The 21801-nt window shown below is 42.8% G+C and overlaps 1 protein-coding gene across 1 annotated transcript in view; it reads left to right on the forward strand.

Annotated features, from left to right (window-relative positions):
* Nucleotides 1-4506, forward strand: part of fam222aa (family with sequence similarity 222 member Aa) — an 86887-nt gene extending 82381 nt beyond the window's left edge. The window contains exon 3 of the mRNA XM_014160773.3: nt 1017-4506. Within this exon, the coding sequence (XP_014016248.2) occupies nt 1017-2512 (1496 nt within the window). The 3' untranslated portion in view covers nt 2513-4506. The remainder of the gene's footprint in view (nt 1-1016) is intronic.
* Nucleotides 4507-21801: the final 17295 nt, after the last annotated feature.

A 21801-nucleotide genomic window follows, 5' to 3' on the forward strand; every position in this document is an offset into this window, starting at 1 on the left:
GTGATGAAGTCCATTCCTTCTCCACTTGGGGCCATGAGAGATTTACATGCATATTATTAATGTTAGCTCCCCTTTTACATTTAAGGGCCAGCCGTGCTGCCCTGTTCTGGGCCAATTGTAATTTTCCAAGGTCCCTCTTTGTTGCACCTGAACACACGACTGAACAGTAGCCCAGGTGAGACAGAACTAGAGCCTGTAGGATCTGCCTTGTTGATAGTGTTATTAAGAAGGCAGAGCAGCGCTTTATTATGGACAGACTTCTCCCCATCTTAGTTACTGTTGTATCAATGTTTTCACCATGAGAGTTTACAATCCAGGATTACTCCAAGCAGTTTAGTCACCTCAACTTGCTCAATTTACACATTATTTATTACAAGATTTGGTTGAGGTTTAAGGTTTAGTAAATGATTTTTCCCAAGTACAATGCTTTTAGTTTTGGAAATATTTAGGACTAACTTACTCCTTGCCACCCATTCTGAAACGAACTGCAGTTCTTTGTTAAGCGTAGCAGTGATTTCACTCGCTGTAGTAGCTGACTTGTATAGTGTTGAGTCATCCGCATACCTAGACACACTGGCGTTATTCAAGGCCAGTGGCATTTCATTAGTAAAGATTTTTAAAAGTAAGGGGCCTAGACCACTGCCCTGGGGAATTCCTGATTCTACCTGGATTATGTTGGAGAGGCTTCCATTAAAGAACACCCTCTGTATTCTGTTAGACAGGTAACTCTTTATCCACAATATAGCAGGGGGTTTAAAGCCATAACACATGTTTTTCCATCAGCAGACTAAGATCGATAATGTCAAAAGCCGCACCGAAGTCTAACAAAACAGTTCCCACAATCTTTTTATCATCAATTTCTCTCAGCTAATCGTCAGTCATTTGTGTAAATGTTGTGCTTGTTGAATGTACTACCCTATAAGTATGGTGACCTGTACTGACTTATTACTTTGTCCCATGCTTAGCTCTGTCTCTTGTGCTCACTCCCATGTGTCTCTTGTCTATTTATCTTGCAGGTGAGATGGTGGTTCCCATGCATTCTCCCCGCTACCCCAGCGTGGCTGAGCTGGATGCCTACGCCCAGAAGACGCAGAGCAGCCCACTCTCCATCAAGATCTTCCCCACCAACATCAGAGTCCCCCAGCACAAGCACCTTAACCGGACTGTGAACGGCTTTGACACCACAGGTAGCCAGCGCTACAGCCCCTACCCACACCTCCATACCGGCGGCTACACAGGCCTCCTGGCCATTGTCAAGGTCTCTTCCCCCTTCGCCCCCACTAAGGGCGTCCTCAAGAACTCGGAAGGCAGGCGAACTAAGCTCTCCCCAGCCCAAATAGCTGTCGCCCCGTACCCTCCCCCTAGCAGTAGTACTTTAGCCAATGGCCACTGCCGGATGGTGTACCACACTGGACCCTCGAAGCCCCCCGAGGCCCCTGGTCTCTCCCTCTCGGTGCCCCCTAATGTCACTGTGGCCGGCTCTGGGATCCCTGTGACAGGGGGACGAGGCCTGGTCCAGTTACCCCCACAGTCCAACCTCCCTTCCATCCAGAGCATCATCTATCAAATCAACCAGCACTGCCAGGCCCAGGCTCTGCAGCAGGTGTGCCAGGGTGCAAACTCATCCACCGCACCCTCTACCAACCCCAGCCCCTCCAAGCAGGGTGCGGGGGGTATCATGGGTGTATCCTCCTGCTCCTCGGGAGGTGGCTACGTGGGTGGCATGGCGCCCCAGCCTAACCTGGTGTACACAGGGGCAGGGCTGCCACTGGCGGTGCACAGTGGCGAGGCCATGAAGGCCGGGATGTACTCGGACAGCATGGACTACATCCTGTGGCAGAAACAGCAACAGCAGCAGCAGGCTGTGCTTCGCATGTACAGTGGGGGCAGCGGGGGAGGAGGGGCCATCAGTAAGTCCCCTGAAAGCTGTGGTGCCCCGGGGGGTGCAGGGATCATGGCCCAGGCGCAGGTGTCGTCATCCTCCTCCTCCAGACCCTACCATCTGACAGGGGGAAGTGGAGGGGTTGGAGGGTGCCTGGACAAGGTCAGCTCCTCCCCTCTGAACTGCATGGGGATGCATGGGAACTTCTCGGTGGGCCAGTACTTTGCCCCACCCTGGAACAGCGTGCTGGTCACCCCCGACAGTGACTGTTACAACCCGCACCAGGAGCTCCTGGGGACCACCACCCGAGGGCCAGCCACAGGGGGGCACAGGGAGATGGGCTACCCCCACCACCATCATCCCCACCATCACCACCACCACCATCATCACCACCACCCCGCAATAGACAGCGGGAGCGGGGGATGCCTGTGCTGCAGCTTGCCCAGTAAGAGCCAGCTGTGCAACACATCGGTGCTGAGCAGCAGCCTGCAGTCTCTGGAGTACCTGATCAACGACGTCCACCCGCCCTGCATCAAAGAGCAGATGCTGGGCAAAGGCTACGAGACTGTGTCGGTGCCACGGCTGTTGGACCACCAGCACGCGCACATCCGCCTCCCAGTTTACAGATAGAGCGTGGTGGGATGAGGGCGAGAGCCAGGGGACAAGAATGAATGAATGATGCGAAATCTGGATCAAAAGCTGATGGACAGAGAAGAAGACCTTGATTTCCTGGGGACGTATAGGCCTGTTGAGACTGGCACTGCTTGAAGCAGCTCGGGGGCTCCACGGAGGGAAGCGATGGTGTTAGAGTGGATCTTGTATTGGGTGACGGGCTGGGGGGTTTCTCCCTCCCAGCCCAGAGTGTTTTTTTTTTGTCAGTCAGGGAGAAAAAGGGTTTCAGTGGTTTTGGGTGCCCTGACAGAAGATTCTCCAGATGTCCCATAGTGTGGTTTGCCAACAGGAATTTGGGGGTGATTTTATTTGTATTTGTTCCTTTCTTGTTTTGTTGTTGATGTTGTTTTGAATTGATTCAACTTTTTTTGGTGAGAATTCTAGTTTGATATGAAAGTGCATACAGCCACCCCTGTTGTTCCCCCATCCAAATACAAAAAGCAACCGGGGTGCTATAGTCACAAAGAAGGCCCCAAAGGGCCAAAGTGTAGGGCTGCTTTCTAAAGTCCCTAAAGAAATACATCATACTCGCACATATTTTCATACATACACATGCACACACTCAAAAATTCATACACACATACACAAACACAGACGTGTATACACAAACGTCACAATGTTGAATGAAAAATATATGACAATATTAGTAATTATTGTTGTTATAATTGATCCCTTAAATTGCACTGCTTGGAGTTTAAAAACGTTGTTAACTTTGGAGTTTGGAATTGGGTAGTTTGGATATGATATATTTAAGAAACTTGAAAACTTGAACCTATTTTTGTTGTTTTCTATATTTGTAGGTATATTATATGCATAGGCTGCTATGGGGAAAAAGTGTCTCAAAATGCTTTTTTATTGTTTCTTGTTATTCCTCCTCAAGCTGACGTGCAGTTTCTGATGTCCTGGTATAAGGCATAGTCGCTGCTCTGGTTCTGTAACCTAGCCAGAGAGCTATCTTCTCTAAACAACACTGGAATCTACAGTACATCTTGAAAACACTTACTAAAAAGAAAATGTTGCAACAAAAAAAATGATTTTTTTTTTCTTCTCACTATTGAAGATTGTTACTGTATGATTGGGAGGTTTTCCAGCATGACCTCTTGTGTGTGGTTTAGTTATACATCTTTTAATATATTTATTTTAATATATTCCTTTTAATCCCTAGATTTGTGTCCCCTAAACTCACCCATCCCCCCCCCCCCCCCCCAAAACAAAGAAACCCCAGTTTAGGAATCTGAAAATGAGGCTGAATCAGCTTTTTGCTATGGGAGGCTTTTGACTTCGTTCCGTTATAGTGCTATTCCTGTCACGCCTCCCTTTTATAAGTATGGTAGAAGTGGGATATCCCTTTCACTTTTTGGCACTATCATATAGGAGGAGTGAGAGCTGGGACCAAAGGGGAGTCTTGATGTGAAACAATCATGCCCTGTTCTCTCGGGTGATGTGAGATGAGACAAGGTACACTGCTTTTTCCTGGTCCGTTTCAGCCCATGGTTGAAACGCGTTGAGCCCGAGTCATTCGTTGACTTTAGGATTCAGAACATTGAAATATTTATTATGACTGTGAGTTTCCCTTGAATGTACTGCACTTAAATTACTGAAATGTCTAATGCCTTGGCTTGAGGGACTCGAGTGAAAATATTTGAAAAAAATTATAATAATTGATCAGTGCAGCAGTCCTATGGTCATAAATTAGCATTTCCTTGGTCAGTCAAATTTCACTGGTAAATTGAATTTATTAACTGGAGAGAGCGCTGAGGCTTTGTCACGTGGAAATGCTGGCAACAGTGGATATTTATGAAGTGCAATTATTATGACTGTATTAACATTTTTCTCTGAGCTTACACCAAAAAATGTAAACTACAGTTGTAAATACATTCCCAATGTACCACGTGCCCGATCCCCATACTTTTCTGTTTTGAGGTGTAAAATAAATCTTATTTAAGAATATATTCAGAAGCCACATCTTGGCTGTGAAGTCTGTCATTATTTATTTTAAATATATTCCACACAAGTCTCATCGTGGTGTGTATAGATCTGAGGTTTGTGTGTGGAATGTGTGTTAAACTTTAACTGAAACCATTTAGGAAGCAAGGGTCCTTTTAATAACTTTAAACGATCAACAACCATGTCCCAAAGCCTTCATAAATGCTTTTGTGATCACTGTGGAACCTCTTCCACCAAACTAACCTTTATATAATGGATTGATCTTCTTCTAAATTTGACACAATGTGTTCAAATAGCCGCATCCATACCATTGTTCATATAGGCCGACCACTGAAAGAAAGTAGTTATCGACCTACAGTCTTTTCTATCCCAGGATTTGAAGATATTCCAACTTTATATCCTTAGCTTTAGTAGAGCCACAAAAAGGAGATGACTATCGGCAAAATTGAAACTTTCATCGTTTTGCACCTCAACGCATCAGCAAATGTGATTTGCATTTCCCCCTCAAGATAACCCCCTTTACCATGAGCCTTAGAGTGGCAATCAGCAGTTGAGACATTACCAAAGCGTTTTCCCCACCACTATTTCGGTACAAAGCAGGGTGATGGGGCTGGAGAAATGTAATTACTCTCAAATTTAAAGACGGAGCTATGGATGCAAGGACTGACCATCCATGATATCCAAATGATAGTTTTAACCATGATATGAGGCTGTACAGTGTTAGTTTACATTTACAATGTTTACAAACAATGGAGTAAAACAAGCTTATATTTTGTGTTCTGATGGGGTGCAACAGTTAACTAAGCTCATGAGACATTTATAAGTTATACAGTGCTGAGAAAAAGTATTTGCCGCCTTTTATAGTTTTCTCTACTTTTGCGTATGTTTGATACTGAATATTATCAGATATTCACCCAAATCCTAATATTAGAGAAAGGGAACCTGAGTGAACAAATAACACAACAATTAGACACTTATTTCATTTATTTAATAAACCAAGTGATGCAACACCCAATGCTCCTGTGTGAAAAAGTAATTGCCCCCTTTACACTCAATAACTGGTTGTGACTCCTTTAGCTGCAATGACTCCAACCAAACGCTTCCTGTAGTTGTTGATCAGTCTCACGTCGCTGTGGAGGGATTTTGTCCCACACTTCCATTCAGAACTACTTTAACTCAGGAACATTTGTGGGTTTTCAAGCATGAACTGCTCGTTTCAAGTCCTGCCACAACATCTCAATTGGGATTAGGTCTGGACATCGACTAGGCCATTCCAAAACTTCACATATGCTGCTTTTTATACATTTTCATGTAAAGTTGATTGTGTGTTTTGGATCATTGTCTTGCTGCATGACCCATCTGCGCTTCAGCTTCAGCTCACAGACAGATGGCCTGACATTCTCCTGTAGAATTCTGTGATACAGAGGAGCAGAATTCATGGTTTCTTCTGTTAAGGCAAGTCGTCCAGGTCCTGAGGCAGCAAAGCATCCCCAAACCATCACACTACCACCACCGTGCTTTACCGTTGGTATAACGTTCTTGTGGAAGGCAGTGTTTGGTTTTCACCAGGCATAATGGGACCCATGTCATCCATAGAAGGAACCATGAATTCTGCTCTGTATCAGAGAATTCTACAGGAGAATGTCAGACCATCCGTCTGTAAGCTGAAGCTGAAGTGCAGTTGGGTCATACAGCAAGACAATGATCCAAAACACACATGAAAATGTATAAAAAGCAGCATATGTGAAGTTTTGGAATGGCCTAGTCGATGTCCAGACCTAATCCCAATTGAGATGTTGTGGCAGGACTTGAAACGAGCAGTTCATGCTTGAAAACCCACAAATGTTCCTGAGTTAAAGTAGTTCTGAATGGAAGTGTGAGACAAAATTCCTCCACAGCGACGTGAGAGACTGATCAACAACTACAGGAAGCGTTTGGTTGGAGTCATTGCAGCTAAAGGAGTCACAACCAGTTATTGAGTGTAAAGGGGGCAATTACTTTTTCACACAGGGGCATTGGGTGTTGCATAACTTTGTTAATTAAATAAATAAAATACGTTTTGTTATTTGTAAACTCAGGTTCTCTTTATCTAATATCAGGTTCTTTATCTAATATCAGGTTCTTTATCTAATATCAGGTTTTCATTGAAGATCTGATAACATTCAGTATTAAAAATAGAGAATCAGAAAGGGTCAAATACTTTTTCACGGCACTGTATTCTTCAAGAACCAACGGGTACATATCATTAATTTACAAGTCCAAAAATGTATGTAGCAACGCTGATTGCTCCTTTAAATTAATACGGTAATACAGTAGTGTTTGTGGAAATCCTTGGAAGGCTGACAAAGCAAAGCTCTTAGACCAAGGACTATCTAGACTTGAACTAATACAGTAAGTAAGCCTCCTTAACATTCCACAGCGAAATATTTTCATGTTGTTTCAACAGCTTAACATCCCACCACATGTTTCTGGCATAGTTTTATTCGGTCTTGTTGAAATATTTTGACAGATTTACAGAAGATGTATCCGATTCCAAATCCCTTTCCGTTTGGCTTCAGCAACCAAGCTTTAAACCATGTCACATGACGTTGGAGGAGAGCTATAGTGAGACTACAGGCAATGTGTGGAGCATTTGGTGTCAGCATTTTCCCACAAGGAGAGGTTATTGGTGTTGCGCCTCCCATCTAATGGGAGTATTGGATAATGCCAGGCCGAATCATCATTGGACAATTGAACGGATATAGCTATGTTAGGAACAGGTCTGAACTGTGAGCTCACCGCCTCCGACGTCACTGTGGCAGACACTCAAGTTAACCACACAGGTCCCTGGGGACTTGGCATTGTGACGGATTGTCTTTCTTCTTTTGGTCGTGTCTGTCAGATCGTTGTCACCACAAAAGGAACGTCTCAGAGCACCCTTCCAGGCGGTTATCTCTTCCGGCCTGGCCTGTCATCTTCTGTCTGTCACTTTTGGGAGGTTGTGTTTTAACAGTGGATGTGCAGGACTTTAGTACTCAGCTTGGTTCTTCTTTCCTGTCTGTACTCCACACAGACCTCTATTGAGGCTTATATTATATCCAAATATAAAGCTCTGAACTCCATTACGGACATTTCCTCTCAAACTCTAGTCCTGTAGACAAGTGATTTATTTCATGTCCATTTGCAGTTATCGGCTTTTTCAGAGTTTTCATTAGGAGAGGGTGAAGGATAATACTGTGGTTTAGAGTTAAAGAGCATCTGCCCTTGAAAAGCAACTTCTCTTTTTGAAAATGGCTGATGTGGCATCGATATGAGTCAGAAACCTTTATTCTAGTGTCAAAATTGACTCTGAAGTGTAAATAAGATAATTTTGGTCATAAATATTTGCGAGATGATAGGAGAAAAATGTGTCACGGAATGAAGGGTACCGTAAAATTATCCTGCTCACATGCCAACAGTAAGTAGGGTCATGTGCAGCTCTCAGAATTGACAACTATCTTTAATGCCCATGACTTGACATTAAATTTGACATCACTATGGGGCTAGTTTTTTTTAATTTAACCTTCATTTAGATAGGCAAGTCAGTTAAGAACAAATTCTTATTTACAATGACAGCCTACAGCAAACCCGGACGACGCTGGGCCAATTGTGCGCCGCCCTATGGGACTCCCAATCACTGCCAGTTGTGATACAGCCTGGATTCGAACAAGGTGTGTCTTTTGTGACACCTCAAGCACTGAGATTCAGTGCCTTAGACTGCCACGCTACTCGAGAGCCCGAGTGGGACCATCAGTAAATTAAACAATGTACATGGGACAATATCTTAAAAGGTCAATAGCTCCAAATGTCAATTAAATAATTTAAAAAAAAAAGTCAAACCAACTTTGCCACACCAGCTAATTGGCTAAATGATTTGGCTAACTCTTCCCACCTGTGAACACACACAAGAGACACCCACATCAAACCACACCCTGAAACCAACTCATGTTTGTATTCAGTCATGGCTGCTAACATTTCTTAATGAACCAAATCTAAACTGGGCCAAATCTTACAACATTCCAAAAGAAAGTCTCTTCAATTTATCGTTCCATGGATAAAAATAGAGAACATTTCCCTTGGTGAATGAAAGTGATTATTTTGTATTGTTAGAATGGAGTAATACTATATTACCATGCATCCCTCATGTTGCTTCATGGAGTGGGATAGGGGCTTTATTTTAGGTCCCACACAGCCTCCAAACCGTCTGTCCCAAGGGAGGTTACTGTTAGTGGAATATACCTCTGTTGCACTGGCCTCTATCTAGGATTTCTAGGCTCCTTTGCGACAATGGATGCTCAGCCCATATTAGGATAATGGAATTACATTTTCAATAAGACTTCTGACCGCCCATCCATGGCTCCATCCGTGCAGGGCCTCTCTCGGCTGCAGAGTGGCATATGGCATGTCATTATCTACGCCCTCCCTCCCTCCCCCTCATCCAGGGCCAACAGGGTTCACCAGTGCTTAAACAAACCCAGGGTAAGGAGGACTGACGGGATGGGGAAGTGTGGAGGGGGTGGGTGGGCACTGAACCACAGCCACTGCAGTGCCATCTCTGATGGCCTTCCTCCTCCACAGGCACCTTTGAAAGATGGCCTGCTGTTTTTGATGATGGAGGGGAATTAGTTTTTTGTTGGATTACTGCATGTGCCTTGGCCCTGGCTGGCTGGCTGAGGGGCACTTTCTGCTCTCTGTGACAGATCTCAGGGAGAGAGCGAGATGGCGAGGCAGAGGGGGTCAGAGCAGGCCCTTGAAGCATTTAGTAATCAGGGTAATTGTCACGTTGCGGCTGGTGCTGCTTCTGGTTTCAGCCACCCGACCTGTGACTCTATGCATTGAGAAACAGTAGTGTGTGTCTCTGGGGATGTTGTGATGCACACTGGTCGCTCGCGTCAAAGCTCTTCTGCATATCAATTAAGGTCTCTGGCCAGGATTCCAACAAACTACACCAATATCATACTGGTTTTTTTACTGGTAAATTTCATTGGTCAATACTGCAGATGTCGGCTCAAGCGTAAATGACCTTCATAAGTCAAGTGCAGTGTGATGTCGTCACAGTGCGGCTTGCTTGAGTCCTGGCCTAGGTCTCTATCTTATTGAAGGACAGTCTTCAGTGAGCGGTATTGAAAGGTTTCCATTTGTATGTAGCACAAATGGTATGTTCATGTTTATCACTTGCCATTTGTTCCTGGAAGCGCAGAGGTTAGTGGATATATAACAATCTCCCGCTCCTTTACTACACAGAGAATGACCTCCACATCTTTTGCGCTATCTTCCTGTGGCCAAAGGCTGTATAGAGAAAAGTTATCATCACAGAATGTCTATTGACGTATTCCTCCAGCGCTCTGTATCTCAGATACCTCAAGGGCACCATGACTCTGGGAAAGGGGCGATACTATGAGGCCAAGGGGAGAGAGGTGAAGAGGGATCGACTGTGATAGACTGGCTGTTAAGATATCTCATTAAACAAAAAAGGGCAGATGCTCTCTCTGTAGAGCCTTGGCGCTGTCTCTATACACTGTACCTTGCACACACAGATGACACTAGTTGGGGTGGTTCTCCCCCCTACTACACACTGTTTTGCCCAGACCTAGAAGGCTGGCTGAGACATGTCCTCTGACTTCCCCTATCCCAGGGACCTCTCCTATCCTCCTCCATTTTCCCACTGCCGACTGGAACATATCAACACAGTCCTCTCCATTTCGCTCTTCTATCTGTTAAAAGCAAAGCATTGTTTCTGTTGATAATTCTGGTTTTCCTGAGGAGGCTTGTACAGGTGACCTAAGAACCTTATGGATGTTGCACATGATCTATACTGGGGATTGAGTTGCCCACAGATTTGGAGCAGAGTGCTCACAATGACTCCCGTGGCACAGGTGATACAGTTGACAGACGGACGTGTGAATATCATTATATTCATCGTTTGAATGTACAGTACTGGTGATGTACTGTAGCATCATTGTCTTTTTAAAATAATACAACATCAATAAAATAGTTCAAACAGTTCATTTATAGCACAGATGAAAGAAGTATAATCAGTGGGATGCCCTTGTCCCTGAGGAAAAGCTTAGAATCCCTTCTCTGTCAACAAAGTGCAGCTGGGTACAACTTCAGGTGCCTATGAAGTTCCATTTTCCTCAATGTTTTAACTGTATGTAAGGGAGACTGGTGGCAATCTGAACACATTTTACATTTTAGTCATTTAGCAGACGCTCTTATCCAGAGCGACTTACAGTAGTGGATGCATACATTTCATTAAAAAAATATATATATTCTCCGTACTGGTCCCCTGTGGGAATCGAACCCACAATCCTGGCGTTGCAAACACCATGCTCTACCAACTGAGCCACACGGGACACCACACAAACACCACGCTCTACCAACTGAGCCACACGGGACACCTTGAATGTATCAAAACAGACAAGCTGGAGTGATGAAACGCCCATAGTGCATGCCCATTTAGGTTATCTTCCTGCTTGAAAAGTTACAGCCAAATATCTCACTATTAGTTTTTTAGGGGTGAAAGTATTTTCCACCAGCTACATTCTTCTTATACTGCCCTGAGCATTAATATCCAGTAATTCAAACTAGCAACATTTTCATCACTATATGTTGGCTAAACATTGACATGAATGACATGTCACTATTGTTGTCTCTTGCTAGGAGCATGAGGTTTTGTCATGGCTGCTGGGTTGGGGGCAATTGTAACACAGTGTTAACATGACCCTGAGCCAAGCAGTCAAATGGGCTCCTGAGTGGCGCAGCGGTCTAAGGCACTGCATATCAGTGCTAAAGGCATCACTACAGAACCTGGTTCGATTCCAGGCTGTATCACAACTGGCCGTGATTGGGAGTCCCATAGGGCGGCGCACAATTGACCCAGCGTCGTCTGGTTTAGGGTTTGGCCATACATTGTAAATAAGAACTTGTTCTTAACTGATCAGACTATTCAGATGTTTTGAGAGGAAGTGAATGCCCATGCAAAAACGAGTGTTACTGTAATTATTGATTACGTGCATATAAATATTTATTTCAGAATCATTACGTTTGTCTATGATAATATGATCACATTTGACCCCAGCTACTTTTACAATAGCAGGGGAGAAATATAACGTCCTGGCTTTTCGGATTAACATCAATATTGTGATCCGACCGTCTTATGTCCAGACATAAATGATATGAGTGACTAGGAGACATATGCAAGTTAATTATATATAAAAATGACTGGCCTAGTTCAAGTGTTCTCTGAGCAATAGAGTACAATACAAAAACTGTTACAATTGCCCCCTGTCTCCCCTATTACAACATTAATTGTAGAAGGACCCCCAAATCTCTCATCTATTTCATGGAGTGGCTATATGGCTGTGTCCAATCTAAAAGTCTGGGGATTTTTGGTTTGTTTTAGTATCTATTTATTGTTTGTTTGGCACACAGAATGTTCCTGTAGACAAACAGGACTGATTCTACAATGATCTCCAATGCGCCAATGCTGCCAAAGTATGAGGGTGCCGCAACCTTGAGAAAATAATATATATGGAAATAGGAAATCTATAAAGCATCTCTCTTATTGTTCTCCCTGCAGTGTTGTATTTAGGATTTTGCCTCCTCAGGATGAAAAATGTGTAAAGAATACCTTTTGTTTTTTGTTAGTTTTTTGGAAACAGTAATAATATTTATTGATCTTGGATTTCAAACGGATGGTTCTGAATTCGAAAAAAATGAAAAAGCTGTAAAATTCTTTAGCCTTGGGATTTTCAACTTTTGAATGTGCCTACAGCCAAGCATACCTGTGATTGCTTACCCCCCCCCCTCTATCCCAGCCCACCTCTACAATCTCCCCATAATCGCCCCGACGTCCCCCCTCACCTCCCCTTCCCACCCCACCCCACCTCTACCACATCCAATCTTTTGTGACTGCCGCTGTATGCCCTCTCCCTCACCCCTAATTCCAACCCCCTCCAGCCCAGGTACCATAGTGGATAATCTAATGTAACTGCTTTTTTTTGGGTCAATCTCAGGACTGAAATGTCTTTATTATGATGTAGATGGTTAATTTATTCTCTCTGTTCTGTAATATTGTTTGACATGAAGTAAATAAAGTGGATGATGACTTCTATGTCCATGACTCTGGTCGTTGTTCCCTCTCACAGGAAGCTTTGTTATGATATATTAATCTGATTTCACTGCAATGAACTCATTTGAATGAGTTGCAATCTCTCTCATCTGTCCTCTCACTCTCTTTTTTTTTTTTTTTTTTCTCTCTCTCTCTCTCTCTCTCTCTCTCTCTCTCTCTCTCTCTCTCTCTCTCTCTCTCTCTCTCTCTCTCTCTCTCCTTGCTAAACCTATTGGGTAAAGGACTTTCCCATCAGGTCCTAACTGATTACGGATTACGGTAACCAAGGTAAGTTCATTAGTGGGAGGCCAAAGCTCCATGAACGACACTATGAGCACATGCTGTAGTGCCATATGCTGCCCTTTGCAATCCGCTTTGGTCTTTTCATCTGTTAGTGTGCAACTACATCTGAGGGACAGAATGTTGCTCTGTTTACAGGCAGGCAGCCTTTGGGCAACTTTGGTACTCGCTACTGCTTCTCTTTCTGTTATGTCCATGGTTTGATCATTTCTGTTGCATAATTAACCTTGGTGCCCCACATGAGGAGAAAAGCCTTGTAGTGCTTTAAGCTGAAAAGGGGGAAGCGAGAAAGTAGTAGTATTATATAGTAGTACTGCAGTGATGGAAAAAGTACTCAATTGTCATACTTGCGTAAAAGTAAAGATACCATAATATAAAATATTTAAAACCAAGTAAAAGTGAAAGTCGCCCAGTAGAATCCTACTTGAGTGAAAGTCTAAAAGTATTTGGTTTTAAATATACTTAAGTATCAAAAGTAAATGTAATTGCTAAAATATACTTAAGTGTCAAAAGTAAAAGTAAAAGTATAAATCATTTCAAATTCCTTGTATTAAGCAAACCATATGGCACCATTTTCTTATTTTTTAAAGAAGAAAATGCCATGCTAACGCAGTTTTTTGGCCACTAGAGGACTCCATACAACTCCATGGCCAGGACATAGGTTTGGTTACAGTGGGTTTCAATTATAAATCTATCCTAATATGACTTGGATTTAAAGGGTACGTGCCTAGACTGGTACAAGAAATATGGTGGAGGGAATCTCTCTTGCACTGACTCACCCAATGGTGGGCAGCTCAGTGGCTGCTGATGGCCGATGTGCTGATTGTGCTCGTGCCAAAAGCCAACATTTATCACTCTTGTTTTACTTTGTAAAACAATATGCACTCAATAGGCCTATTTGGATGTTGAGCAAATATTTTGGTCATCTACAGCAGAGAGATTAGTCGTCTCTTCTCAGCAGGAGCCATTTGCTTTCCAACCTGTGTTTTCCCAATTGTATTTGCAACATCCCCTGATAAATAAAAATATATATATATCCCCCTATATGCTACACAATCCACAGCTAGACAATTTTTTAAAGAAGCTATTGATCCTTTGTGGCTAAAGTGTAGGCCTACTCATGGAGTAGTGAGTAGGCTATTCTGAATGATTTAATTTCTTCTGAACAAACAGCAGTAATTTTATAACTTCTGGGAAATATATTTCAATGAATCAGGGGTGCTGCAGCCCCACCGGCACGATGATTCTATAAGGAAATAAATGACTAAGTGCTGCTGCACATATGCTATCGGCCAATCAGACCGAATATTGATGATGATGTAAATCAAGTGTTATCAAGTGTTAATCAAATGTTATTCTGATGTGGTAGTACTGTCGATATTTAAACGAGGTAGCTTGCTACACACACTCGACAGTAACCAATACAGGGCGGGTGCAATCTCTGTACAGGGCAGACTGGGAAAAGGCATAACCAGGCACATGTGAGCTCTGTAGGCTACAGAGCAGACCAACAAATGGGGCAGGGGTAACGTAGCAGGCGTAAAAGAAACACATGAAACTAGATCCCCCCTACATACTGACCTTGATTTATTTGATTTGATTTTTTAATTGCGGGAGGTCCTATTCTGCGCTGTTCAACCAATCCAATAACTGTGGCAAGTAGGATAGGGCAAAGAGGCAGTTGCTTGAGCACAGGTAGACCCTTATCTGTGCACGTGCAGGAGAGCAGCGCATTACACTTTACTTTATAGATGATGTACGCTTGAGCTGACGTGCAATGTTTACCGTGAAATATGATATCCGCAAATGTTGAGGAAAACGCCTTTAAAAGGCGCATTGCATTGTCAGCTGTCCAGTCCGCTGCTCTATAACGCACCTTGGACTGAATCCCGGCCTCAAACTACAAGCACTCCGTTTAAATGTTTAATGACACTGTCACCTTTAACCCCAGAAAGTTGAGCTGTGGTTGGGTTTTTTTCCATTCCGTTCTCCCCACCACCACTACACTCCACCCACCCAGTTAAACCCTCTGATAAGCTTCCAGGCTGATGAGGCAGGCGCCTTCACCAGAGCCTGTGGATATGGGAGACTCACTGCACACTGATTTCATGCACAATGATTTCATGCACGCTCACTCACACAGTAAAGAGGGGATCTGTAAAGCAGAAATGCTTCTCTTATTAGCAAAACTCATCCACCAGCACGCCGCATTGAGTCCCTGGCAATTTCACAAGAAATCAGGAGGACAGATGCCCATGGCATGGGCCTCCAGTGGGTTGCCGTAGCTCTGCTGTCACCATAACATCAACCTGCTATTGAGGCTGGGTTTACACAGGCAACCCAATTCTGATAGTTTTTCACTAATTGGTTTTTTGAACAATCAGATCAGCTCTGAAAAAGATCTGATGTGATTACTCAAAAGGCCAATTAATAGGAAAAATATCAGAATTGGGCTGGCTGTGTAAACGCAGCCATAGACACTCAATTCTAGTTCAGGGCCCGGTTTCTCAAAAACATCTTAAGGCTAAGTTCATCGTTAAAATAGGGGAGCAGGTTCAGAGCTTCAAGTTCCTTGGTGTCCACATCACTATTTCCTTATATTAAGCAAATCAGACAGCACCATTTTCTAGTTTTTTATTTATTTACGGATAGCCAGAGGCACACTCCAACACTCAGGAGGACAGATACCCATAGCATGGGCCTCCAGTGGGTTGCTCAACTATTTTAACAATGAACTTAGCCTTAAGATGCTTTTGAGAAACCGGGCCCTGAATTAGAATTGAGTGTCTATGGCTGCGTTTACACAGCCAGCCCAATTCTGACATAATTTACAAACTAAGTATTTGTGTTTAGTGAGAGCGAGATCAGAGGAAGTAGGGATGATATGGGATGTTCTCTTGATAAGTGTGTGAATTGGACCATTTTCCTCGCCTGCTAAGCATTCAAAATGTAACTAGTACTTTTGGCTGTCAGGGAAAATGTATGGAGTAAAAAAGAACATTACATTATTTTGGAATGTAGTCAAGTAAAAGTTGTCCAAAATATACAGTGGGGGGAAAAAGTATTTGATCCCCTGCTGATTTTGTACGTTTGCCCACTGACAAAGAAAGGATCAGTCTATAATTTTAATGGTAGGTTTATTTGAACAGTGAGAGACAGAATAACAACAAAAATATCCAGAAAAACGCATGTCAAAAATGTTATAAATTGATTTGCATTTTAATAAGGGAAATAAGTATTTCACCCCCTCTCAATCAGAAAGATTTCTGGCTCCCAGGTGTCTTTTATACAGGTAACGAGCTGAGATTAGGAGCACACTCTTAAAGGGAGTGCTCCTAATCTCAGTTTGTTACCTGTATAAAAGACACCTGTCCACAGAAGCAATCAATCAATCAGATTCCAAACTCTCCACCATCGCCAAGACCAAAGAGCTCTCCAAGGATGTCAGGGACAAGATTGTAGACCTACACAAGGCTGGAATGGGCTACAAGACCATCGCCAAGCAGCTTGGTGAGAAGGTGACAACATTTGGTGCGATTATTCGCAAATGGAAGAAACACAAAAGAACTGTCAATCTCCCTCAGCCTGGGGCTCCATGCAAGATCTCACCTCGTGGAGTTGCAATGATCCTGAGAACGGTGAGGAATCAGCCAAGAACTACACGGGAGGATCTTGTCAATGATCTCAAGGCAGCTGAGACCATAGTCACCAAGAAAACAATTGGTAACACACTACGCCGTGAAGGACTGAAATCCTGCAGCGCCCGCAAGGTCCCCCTGCTCAAGAATACATATACATGCCCGTCTGAAGTTTGCCAATGAACATCTGAATGACTCAGAGGACAACTGGTGAAAGTGTTATGGTCAGATGAGACCAAAATGGAGCTCTTTGGCATCAACTCAACTCGCCGTGTTTGGAGGAATGCTGCCTATGACCCCAAGAACACCATCTCCACCGTCAAACATGGAGGTGGAAACATTATGCTTTGGGGGTGTTTTTCTGCTAAGGGGACAGGACAACTTCACCGCATCATTTGACGGGGCCATGTACTGTAAAATCTTGGGTGAGAACCTCCTTCCCTCAGCCAGGGCATTGAAAATGGGTCGTGGATGGGTATTCCAGCATGACAATGACCCAAAACACACGGCCAAGGCAACAAAGTAGTGGCTCAAGAAGAAGCACATTAAGGTCCTGGAGTGGCCTAACCAGTCTCCAGACCTTAATCCCATAGAAAATCTGTGGAGGGAGCTGAAGGGTCGAGTTGCCAAACGTCAGCTTCAAAACCTTAATGACTTGGAGAAGATCTGCGAAGAGGAGTGGGACAAAATCCCTCCTGAGATGTGTGCAAACCTGGTGGCCAACTACAAGAAACGTCTGACCTCTGTGATTGCCAACAAGTGTTTTGCCACCAAGTACTAAGTCATGTTTTGCAGAGGGGTCAAATACTTATTTCCCTCATTAAAATGCAAATCATTTTATAACATTTTTGACATGCGTTTTTCTGGATTTTTTTGTTGTTATTCTGTCTCTCACTGTTCAAATAAACCTACTATTAAAATTATAGACTGATCATTTCTTTGTAAGTGGGCAAACGTACAAAATCAGCAGGGGATCAAATACTTTTTTCCCCCACTGTAAATAGTAAAGTACAGATACCCCCAAAAAACGACTTAAGTAGTACTTTGAAGTATTTTTACTTAAGTACTTTACACCACTGGTAGTGAGCTGTTAGTAGCCCATATGCCTTTTAGTAGCCCAAGTCCCTTTCCCCCTCATAACTTTGCTTACTGTTCTGACTTGGTGGTGCACATATAGCCTGTTTTAGAGAAATGTCATCATCGAATATTGTAAGAGCTTTCATTGTCTGCTTATATGCCCCCTGTACTCATCATACAGTTCTGACTTGGTGTACAGGGAGAATACTGTAAGAATGGCCAATGTTCTGAATTCTGTCGCTGAACAAATAGTTATACTGACTATACTGACTAGGATTCACTCCAAAAGTGCTGAACAAGATACTGACTATGTCCGTCTTAGCTCGCTCATTAATGTCTCAATCGAAATTACGGATTGCCTCTTATCCGCTCATCGTTCCCTTATGCCATAGTTTGTACATCTCAATTGTCAGTAGAACCCACAATCTCCCCCGATTGCTCAGTTTGGCCAAGTGGCCAGCTCTAGGAAGAGTCTTGGTGGTTCCAAACTTCTTCCATTTAAGAATGATGGAGGCCACTGTGTTCTTGGGGACCTTCAATGCTGCAGAAATGTTTTGGTACCCTTCCCCAGATCTGTGCCTCAACACAATCCTGTCTCGGAGCTCTACGGACAATTCCCTTGACCTCATGGCTTGGTTTTTGCTCTGACATGCACTGTCAACTGTGGGACCTTATATAGACAGGTGTGTGGCTTTCCAAATCATGTCCAAGCAATTGAATTTACCACAGGTGGACTCCAATCATGTTGTAGAAACATCTCAAGGATGATCAATGGAAACAGGATGCACCGGAGATACATTTCGAGTCTCATAGCAAAGGGTCTGAATACTAATGTAAATAAGATATTTCTGTTTTAAAACATTTTTAAATTTGCAAAAATATTAAAAAACCTGTTTTCGCTATGTCGTTATTGGGTATTGTGTGTAGATTGCAAAAAAAAGATATTGAATCCATTTTAGAATAAGTCTGTAACATAACAAAATGTGGAAAAAGTTACAAGGTACTGTAATAATGTGCACACTAATTAAGCAGGTCACTGTTTGCCTGTCCTCATTTTTTTCCTATGACAACCGAGAAATGCAGAGCAGGAGCAACTAGGGAATAATTTGTAATGTGATCACCAACATCCTGGGATTGAGGATGGACGGAATGAAAGATTTGGGACAAGGAAATCGGGAAACGTGAGCGCATCCAAGTAGTTAAGATTTTAGAAGTCATGTAGTGTACGCCCAGCATTAAAAAGTTGGCACATAGATAACAATGCATCTTGTATGATCATCGTAATGCTTAAATTACATTGCAACTGGAAAACGAGGCCCTGGTCCCTATTCCCAACTCCCCCAATGGCTATATTCATTCAGAAATGTCCCACCCGGGTGAGGTATTTCACAGGTGCATATGAAAAGCTTTTTAGGGAATTACTTCAAAGGAAAGCCTAATTACGTTTGGCAGAATAAAATGTCTGAGGGGCAATGAGTGATTCTGAGATAAACATGTGTCAGCATGCCTCTTATTCTCCTTTCTGTAGTCTATAATCTATCTTCCCACTGGGCAAAAACTGTTTGAATCAAAGTTGTTTCCTTCTAAATCAATGTGCAAAACTGATTGGATTTGCAAAAAGTCTTAAAGAAAATGTTATATTTTCCACCAAACTTTTAACCTAAATCCTATGACAAAGTGGAAATGTTGGTTGATTTCACACTGAATTCACGTTATTTGACAACTCAACCAAACGTAAATCAAAACTAGACATTTAACTGACGTCTGTGCCCAGTGGGTTTCAATGGTTTCTGGACTCTACCATCCATCATCTTTTAACGGTTATGAGGAATGTGGTAAATATGTTAGTTGGGGTTCATTCCATTGATGAAAGACTTACAGTTCCCGTCAGCGCCACATTCTGATCCATGAGGATCAGTGTCTGTGGATATGTTGTTTTAAAGCTGAGTTGGTTCATGCGTTTAAAGTACAGCCAGAATGTCGATATCTTTCATTTACCATTGAGTGTCTTTTTAAAAAACAAAACAAAAGTGAATGTGTGGAAATATCTGACTGATATTCAATATTGTAAAAGTAATCAACAACCTTAGCAATCGGCTGGGCCAACCTGGTCTAAGAGCATTTTGTATTATTCTGTACGTAAATCCGCACACTCCGTTTCGTATAACACGTTACATTTTGTATGGTATGTATTAATTAATAATGATATGTTATGAATTATAATTCTCAGGGATCCTGAGTGTAACAGCGGTCTAAGGCACTGCATCTCAGTGCTAGAGGTGTCACTACAGACCCGGGTTTGATCCTGGCTGTGTCACAACTGGCCGTGATTGGGAGTCCCATAGGGCGGCGCACAATTGGCCCAGCGTCATCTGGATTAGGGGAGGGTTTGGCTGGGGTAGTCTGTCATTGTAAATAAGAATTTGTTCTTAACTGCCTAGTTAAACTAGTTAAACTTAACTTGCCTAGTTAAATAACATTTATTTTATGAATTTGCAAAACATACAATATGTTACAAATTTTCAAAATGTATGATATGTCATGAATTCTATCTAGGCTAGGGGTTAAGGTTAGGGTTAAGTTTAGGAGTTAGGTTTAGGGGAAGGGTTAGCTAAAAGGATTAAGGTTAGGCTTAGAGGAAGGGTTAGCTAACATGCTAAGTAGTTGCAAAGTAGCTAAAAAGTAGTAAGTAGTTGAAAAGTTGCTAATTAGCTAAAATGCTAATGTTGTCCGTGAAGAGAATCAATGTTCACGTTATATGCTCACCCATCCACCCCCGACCAACCACCCTACTTTCATTTTTTGTCTTTAGTAACCATCTGTCTTACGTAACCATTCCAAACAAAACATATCATAGTAATTTGAGTGTCCCGGATTTACGTACAGAATAATACGAAATGCTTGAGACCAGGGTGACTGGGCAGGACACTTGATCCAAGTTGGATGCTGTCTATATCTTAATGTAGGCACACTGAAATAAAAGAAAAGCTGCAGTCAGTGAGAAAAGTAAGCATGAGTGGATTGAGCAAGACTGAAGTCCAAACATCATCAGACTCATCAGGCTCTACTTCTAATGGCCTAATTGGCTGGGTGACAATATTTGGACAAGGTGTGCTCCCAAAGATACAGCTCAGGCTATCTATTTCTGATATATTTTTTTCCCACTAATTGGTCTTTTGACCAATCACATCAGATTGGTCATAAAGGCTAATTAGTGTGAAAAAATATTGAAATTGGGCTGCATGTGTAAACACAGCCTAAGAGACTTCACAGAGGAGGGCAGGCCAAGTTGTCAGGTGCTCACACTACTTAGATAAACCTGAAGGATTAGTGGCGTAGTTAAAGTTAGGGCAGAGAAGATTAGCCTTTCCTCTGTGAGGTGGCAAGAGATTCCCAGTGTGCTTCAGTAAGACTGGGAATATAGGGTGAGAGGGGAGGAAGGAAGGAAGGAAGGAAGGAAGGAAGGAAGGAAGGAAGGAAGGAAGGTGGGGGAAGAGATGGGAAGGTGAGAGGTGAAGCTCTGGGCCGTATTCACAAAGTGCTATAGGGTCAGATTTCCCTTTTAGACCATAATGAATACGATTATATATCAGCACTCTGAAACTCTTTGTGAATACAGGCCCGGGCATCATGGTTGGAGGGTCGTGCAGCACTTATGCCTACAATGTACCTGAAACACATGACTGTTCAACTAGACGGCAGCGGAAGACAAAGGAGCAGGTTTGCTGGATGAAGGGGAAAATCTTGGAGGTGCTTTCAGAGGTAGTAGGTCTTTGACTGATGTATGAGAATGTGTTTACATTTAAAAAAAATCATTGGTCAGGGTTGTATTCATTCGGGAAACACCATAGCAAAACATTTCCAATGGAAAAAGAGGATTTCTTATTGGACAAGTTCAGGTCAGGTGGTCTTTTTTCTTCCTTTTGGTGCCTAATGAATACAACACTGGTGCTTTTGCTGAGTGAGGGCATTGGCTATATCATTTAGGATTTTAGACCTCTGCTTCTATCTGCTGGCCAACATAAGGATTGCAGTAGTTTGCAGCTTCAGAACGGAAATAAATCATTTACCGTAGCTCAGAATTCACCAATTTGCAGCCCGCAGGCCAAATTGGTTACATTTTGTAAAAATTATCATTATTATTGATGGACATT

The sequence above is a fragment of the Salmo salar genome, chromosome 20, assembly GCF_965601325.2.
Source record: "Salmo salar chromosome 20, fSalSal1, whole genome shotgun sequence".
Lineage (NCBI taxonomy): Eukaryota > Metazoa > Chordata > Actinopteri > Salmoniformes > Salmonidae > Salmo > Salmo salar.